This window comes from Phallusia mammillata, chromosome 7 (assembly GCF_965637545.1).
Source record: "Phallusia mammillata chromosome 7, kaPhaMamm4.hap1.1, whole genome shotgun sequence".
In the NCBI taxonomy this organism is placed as follows: domain Eukaryota; kingdom Metazoa; phylum Chordata; class Ascidiacea; order Phlebobranchia; family Ascidiidae; genus Phallusia; species Phallusia mammillata.
This window is the reverse complement of record NC_137258.1, coordinates 12,903,773-12,910,908: the sequence shown is the minus strand read 5'-3', so window position 1 is coordinate 12,910,908 and position 7,136 is coordinate 12,903,773. Positions and strand designations below refer to the sequence as shown.

Genomic DNA, 7,136 nt, shown 5'->3' with positions numbered 1-7,136 from the left:
TTAAGCCGGGATGTGAAATTTGGGTTCTAGAATTCTAGATAATGTCTATAAAATCTTGACAGTTCCTTTAACTTTTGTAAAGACCCAAGGAACTTTAAAAACCTACAAAAGTTCCACCCAGATAAGCACAAAAGCCTCAACATCAACTGCAACAGAAAAAATAGAGTGATTACAAGAAAGAATTAATTAGCTTCTTCAACATCTAATATAAGGCAATTTAAATTAAAAAAAACCTTCATGTGTGTTATTGTTCGGCTAATATATTACATTTAAATTGAATTCATGTTTAGATGTTTTATTTTTCAATATAGATGATTCTAGATTTAGAGGTTTTTTTGAGGTTGCAGAACCTGGATTTGTGCATGTGCGCAGAAATGGAGTCACGTGACGTGACGTAATTACAAAACAAAATAGAGCAGCCTAAATCGCAAATCGTGATGGTTGTGAATTTTTTAATTTAGTGCCTGGTCTGCCGTGGCAAAACTGTCTTGGAAAAGAATCAGTTCGTTTGTTTAAAAGGCATTGGCCTTGCCCATCAAGTTGAAATTCAAATTTACCAGATAGATCTTATTTTCCTGAACTTTAGGTATAAGCACTATAGTGCTTATATAAGTACATGTTACATGTGATTGCAGTTTTTGGCATTAAATAGGTAGTAAGTTATATCTTTTATCTGTACAAACAAATGATTTAATTGTACAGAGAATTAAAAAAAAAATTTCTTGTTGATATAATAAAACAAAGCTGAAATGGGATTGTTTGGAAAGACGCCTCCTCCTGACCCAAGAGAAAAGGTTGGTTTTCTGTGCAGTTTTTTTATTTCCATGTTAAACTTTCTCATCATGTCTTGCCCTTGTACTTTGATGGGATTGAACAACTCAGATAAATGTAACTTGCCAGTTCAACAAAAATCCTTTTTTTGAGTCCTAAATGCTTGTTAAACAATCTGATTATAATTCGGAACACTATTTACGGATCTGTTCATAAGTTTAATGGTGAAAATAACAGCCCAAATAGACGTAAAAAGCGACATGCTTTATTGTTCAAACGTTTCGGCAAATGCTCATGCCATCATCAGTGATATGATTATAATTCGTTTGTTAAACACACAAGTGTGTTATGTGTAGTATTGGAATTTACAGAATCAAGTCATTTTACAGACAAAATATGTTGGCAAAATATGAGAAAACTGGGCCATTATGCCACTCAATCTGAAAATAAATTTTACCTCCGGGGAATGTCGTATAAATACAATACTGTTCTTTTTGTAATACTAATTTCAAATGATTCATATAGGTTTGACTTGCACACATTTCATATTTTATTATGGGTCCCCTTCCCTGAAGGGGACACATATTGTTTTTGTCCGTATTTTTTTTCTTATTTCTTTTTTCTGTCTAACGCTGGTTTGTTATACGCGTTTGGTCAAGAAAGAGTGCTTCAAATTTATTCAAATTTGGACAGATGTTTGTTATTAATCCAAATTTGTTCCTCCTGAAGTTTGACCCAGAATAACCCAGTGGTTCACCCACAGGCCCCCAAAACGAATTTTGGCATCTCTGAGTGATATGCTTAGTTGTTTGGTGCAATATAAGATATTTCAAAGAATTTTGTATCTTTTTTTTCGATTTACACATTTTTACCCCTTAAACCCCTAAATATTCATTTCTGTCTAACGCTGGTTTGTTAAATGCGTTTGGTCAAGAAAGAGTGCTTTAAATTTATTCCAATTTGGACATATGTTAGTTATTAATCCAAATTTGATCCTCCTGAAGTTTGACCCCAAACGACCGAGCGGTTCACCCACAGGCCCCCAAAAACGGAAAATAATTAAAACGCCTGTACTGACTAAAGTACATAATCTGAGAGTTTCAAGCTTTGTTGGTTGGTGCAATGAAAGATATTCTAAAGAATTTTGTAACTTTTTATTGGATTCACCCATTTTACCCCTTAAACCCCAAAATAATAAGTTGGCCAAAAATACAAGCCCTAATGTGCTGAAATGTAAACAATTGTTTGCAGTAGGTTATTCATTCAGTATTTAAAAATTTTGCCTTAATCGGCCAAATAGTTAGCCCATGATATGTGTACACTGTCAACTCTCAGGGGAGTAATTCACTTGTTTACGATTAAGGCGGGTGAATGCAGCGGGAGTTAAAAGTATTTTTCCTGTTCTTATTTACTGTTTTTTGTAATTATATGACAATAATGATGCAAAAAGAATACGGACTAAACTTTTAAAGCTGGTTTATTGCTAAAGTTGGTTAAGTTTTTTTCTTAAGAATCTAAAAATAACCACGACGTTGGTTTACCGTAAATCCGCACAAACGTGTGGGTGGGGACCCATTCGTTTTTGCTTGCAAAAACAATCATATGTGTAGATCAAATGATGTGTATAGTAAATTGGTAAATATCATATAGAATATATAAAATGGAAGTATATCAGAAAGCCACCTTTCTAGTTTTATTAAACATTGATCTTTGTTTTTTAGGGTCGTCAAATATCCAGTGCCCTGCGAAAAGAGCAACGGGTTTTGGACCGCCAAATACGATGTAATTGTTAATTAATTTTGTACCATAATTTAAAAAAACACAGATAGTAAACCTAACTTTTCTCTTTGCTGTAGCAATACAGAGAGAAGAAGAAAAGGTTAAAAGAAGCTTAAAGGAAGCAGCAAAAAAAGGCGACAAATCAACTTCTGCAGTTCTAGCAAAGGAGATTGTTCATTCACGAAAGGCAATCAGCAGAATTCATGCATCCAAGGCCCAGATCAACTCTATTGATATGAGCATCAAAAACCAAGTTGGTATGAAAACATCTGTTACAGATCCCTTCGTCTTATGCATTTATATATATGTACAGTATGTACATATATATGTGTATAGTGTTTCTCTTTCCTACTTGTGTTTGAGTTTTGTGTGGAAAAGGGTCAGTACATTCCTTTAAATGTTTACACACAAGGGTTAGACATATATTGCTGTGAATCATTTTTTTCTTTTACGACCATGTTATGATGAATCTGTGAATCAACTTTCAAATATTGATATCGAGTGACTGTCTTTAATAGTGCTTATAGCTTCACAGTTAAACCAAACCGTCGGGTGTATCTTTTTGTCTGGTGTATATCTTTTTTTTCGTTCTTTCATGATGCAAAGCATGTTAACATTGCCAAAGAAACATTAACAAAATAATAAGGTTGTGTTAAAGTTAGCAAAGGCATTTATTGCTTTTTTACATTTATAGTATTATTCTGAATCTAAAAATGATCAGACCATGTTAACAATGTTGCCAGTTTGCACGTACACATGTGTGGGAATGCATTCCCAGTTTTGGGGGAGGAATAAAAATGTTTTGAATTGTTAAGGGAGGAATTCATCCATTAAGGTTGGGAACCATTGGTTTATCAGGACAATTTTTCACCTTCGCCAAAATTAGTCCAAAAACAACTTATTGGCCAGTGTCAGTTTGCAAATGAAACTTTTGTTAGATACACTAGGCTGGTTTTTTACTTCATCACGCCCTATTTATCACGTTATTTTAAAATAATCGAGTAGATTGGATACTTTTGTTAGCAGAAGTTGGTTGTTATTACAGGATGAAGGGGACACATATTGTTCATTTTTTCCTTTTTTCTGTCTAACGCTGGTTTGTGATATGCGTTTGGTCAAGAAAGAGTGCTTTAAATTTATTCAAATTTGCACAGATGTTAGTTATTAATCCAAATTTGATCCTCCTAAAGTTTGACCCCGAATGACCCAGCGGTTCACCCACAGGCCCCCTAAACGAAAAAAATTAAAACGGCTGTATGACTAAAGTACATAATCTGAGAGTTTCATGCTTTGTTGTTGGTGCAATATAAGGTATTCTAAAGAATTTTGTTTTTTTATTGGATTCACCCATTTTTATCCCTTAAACCCCAAAATAATAAGTTTTAGTTTTAGGCCAGAAATACAAGCCCTAATGTGCTGAAATGTTAAACAATTGTTTGCAGTAGGTTATTCGTTTAGTATTTAGAAGTTTGCCTTAATCGGCCAAATAGTGACTTTTACAGCCCATAATATGTGTACACTGTCAGTCTGATAGAAGTCTTAACCCTCACTGGTTTACAATTAAGGCGGATGAATGCAGCGGGAGTGCTCACCTTGATATCCGGACAGACATTTTACGATACAGTCGTTTCGGTGATTAGAAATCAGCTGTTTTTGTGCAGCTATGCTATGTCGTTTTATTAAGTTATCACGCACATTTTCAAAATCGTGTTTATAAACTGACCTTGAACGACAATATCCGTTCTTATTTACTGTTTTTTTGTAATTATATGACAATCATGATGCAAAAAGAATACAGACAAAACTTTTAAAGTTGGGTTAATGCTTTCTGATATGTGTAGATCAAATATGTGGAAAATTGGTAAATAGCATGTAGAATATATAAAATGGAAGCATATCAGAAAGCCACCTTTCTAGTTTGGTTTGCCTTCATGTGGTTGTTAAACGTCTAATTAACATTATGTAAAATTTTGATTTGACAGTTTGCTGTTTTCTAAAGACATAAATTGTTTTAAGCCATGGCTCGAGTTTCAGGTGCTTTTGAAAAAAGCACTGAAGTTATGAAGATGATGCAGTCTCTTGTTAAAGTTGGTGAAGTACGAAATACGATGATGGACCTCTCCAAAGAAATGATGAAGGTTTTTTAACCTATTTAGTAAATGTAATTATGAGTCCCCTCATTGTGATTCTTTTGATTTATTTGGGGGACTCATTTTGATTTTTACTCGATTTGTTTTTTTCCCCCCTGAAGTTTGTCCGACACCTTTTGCCATGAAATATTTAATGGATTTGTATGAAACTTCACTGATGGTAGATATACTCATGTACATGTGCCATTTGTTTTTACCCATTAGCCGCTTTAATTGGATGAATTATTAACCAATGACCAAATTAAATTAAATTTGGATAGCTTGTAGATTTTGCCATTTATAGGTTTTGAAATATTTAACCCACCAGCCCCCGAAAATTGCAGTGTCCTAATTATATAAAATTTTGACAGTGTATAGAATATGCTAGTTGGAGTCGACAATTGTTGTGTTTTATCCTGTTGCTCCATTATTTACCCCACCAGCCCCCTAAAATTGGTGAATTTTTTTTAACTATATCTGAATTGGATAAAGTTTGAACAGTTTGTACAATTTGCCATTGATAGATGTCATTTTTGTGTTTTACCCTATAGTATCACTATTTAACCCTTCTTTTCTTTAAATTGAACATGAAGACAAACTTTAAACACTGTTTGAATTGAACAAGACATGGATAATTTGTACCTTACCCACTGATCATTGTGTTTGGCCCAACAACACCGAACTTTCTCATGTTTGTCTTTTAAAATGCATTATTTACAACTTTGACCCATGAGTTTTTGTTTGCAGAAACAAACTAAAATCCAATACATAATAAGTTTTCAAAATATATTTACATTTCAACATTAGTAAGTACTGTGCATTGGCATTATGTTTTTATTGCTCAACCTTTTTTTCAGATGGGAATCATGGAAGAAATGATGGAAGACACATTTGAATCATTAGAAGGAGATGATATGGAGGATGCTGCTCAGGATGAAATTGACAAAGTTCTTCATGAAATTACAGCAGGCATGTTTTGTGTTAATTGGTACTATGTAGCTCCAAGGTTCACCAAAAAAACAAAGGTTTTAATGAGGTTATATCTTAAAACATTTAAAATTCCATCTCCTAATGAATTTTAAAATCCGTTGTTTTTACTGATAAAGGAAGAAATTTGCTTTGTATTGGAAAGTATCCAGATAATAAAAACAAAAATAATCTTATAAAGATGTATAATGGTAAAACCTTGCATGGCAGGAGTACTTGGTAAACTTCCTGATGCTGAACCACATGAACTTCCAAGCACAAGTCAGGTGGTGGATGAGGTGGAAGATGAAGAAGAAGAAGATGAAATGCAACAGAGGCTTGAGGCCCTCCGAAGTTAACTTGCCCAATGCCTTTTTATTTCTATGCACTCTGTGGTAGTTTCGTACACTTCTATATTCAGCTTTCCTAAAATAGGGATGAGGGACGTGAAGCTTGTATTGTTGGGTAGCCTTAATGAACAAACAGTTCCCATTTCTGTTCTAAAAGCTGCTGATCTTAATACATTTTTAAATTTTCAAGACATAGATTATGATTTTGCACTTAAATCATGAAAAAGTCCCAGAAAATGTAACTGCCAAACTAAATAGGATGGCTGAAATGTGTTCTCCAGTGTAGTCATTTATCTTGTTGATTTTGTTTGTAATTGTGTGTATGCTTGCATGAAAAAAATTGTAGGCTTTTTAGAACTGTGTTTGATTTTATTTGATGCCAAGCAAAACAGATTCCCATTTCAGTTTCCTGAAAGGTACTGAACAACAAACATAACAGTTACTTGAAAACTTTGACTTTGACTGGCTTCGGTTACTGTAAGTTTTAATGGACCAATGACAAAATAGAGTTGTAATAAGTAAAAGATTAATGAAAATGAAAAATGGTAAAAAAATAAAACTAGAAAGGTGGCTTTCGAATATACTTCCATAAAATATATTTTATGTCCTATTTACCAATTTACTATGCACATAATTTGATCTACACATATGATTGTTTTTGCAAGCAAAAACGAATGGGTCCCCACACTCATGTTTGTGCGGATTTGCGGTAAACAAACTTTGATCGCCGCAGGATGCATCTAGCGCCGATTCGACATAAAATGCAAGGAAAATTACATTTGCTTTCCTTACTGACGAAATGGTTTGCCAGGTGTAGGCTACCTAATATGCAAGGAACTAACTAAGAACAAAATGTCGTAAGACATAAAAACGTTTTTACAGTGGCGTTTGATTTCAAATTTAAAAAGTTCTTTGTGGCTCCCAGTGTTTTATTTTACAATGTGAAATTGGTCCGCATGGCTCTTGAGTGGTAAAGGTTGGCGACCTTAGATATAGGGTATGTGCTTACTATCCCTAAAACAATTAATTAATTGTTTTAGGGATAGTGATAGTATTGAGCTTATTCTAATATAGTCAACTAAACAGAAGCCTACGCAGAACGTTAATTGACAAGGATCAGAGTAATTGACACGTAGCTAAC

At 33.8% G+C, this 7,136-nt stretch overlaps 1 protein-coding gene across 1 annotated transcript; it reads left to right on the top strand.

Annotated features, from left to right (window-relative positions):
* The first annotated feature begins 635 nt into the window (after nucleotides 1-635).
* On the top strand, nucleotides 636-6,352 carry LOC145239733 (charged multivesicular body protein 3-like). Its single transcript, XM_080103128.1, has 6 exons — nucleotides 636-794; nucleotides 2,493-2,553; nucleotides 2,628-2,807; nucleotides 4,567-4,688; nucleotides 5,537-5,648; nucleotides 5,877-6,352. Exons 1-6 carry the CDS (start codon nucleotides 750-752, stop codon nucleotides 6,002-6,004), a joined length of 648 nt encoding a protein of 215 aa, XP_079959254.1. The 5' UTR covers nucleotides 636-749; the 3' UTR covers nucleotides 6,005-6,352.
* Nucleotides 6,353-7,136: the final 784 nt, after the last annotated feature.

What these genes read in the sequence shown, in the direction of transcription:
- LOC145239733 (XM_080103128.1), top strand. Translation starts at nt 750, where the DNA reads ATGGGATTGTTTGGAAAGACGCCTCCTCCTGACCCAAGAGAAAAG. An exon ending in TTTGGACCGCCAAATACGAT is followed by an intron (nt 2,554 to 2,627) that starts GTAATTGTTAAT and finishes TCTTTGCTGTAG; the next exon opens with CAATACAGAGAGAAGAAGAA. An exon ending in GAGCATCAAAAACCAAGTTG is followed by an intron (nt 2,808 to 4,566) that starts GTATGAAAACAT and finishes AATTGTTTTAAG; the next exon opens with CCATGGCTCGAGTTTCAGGT.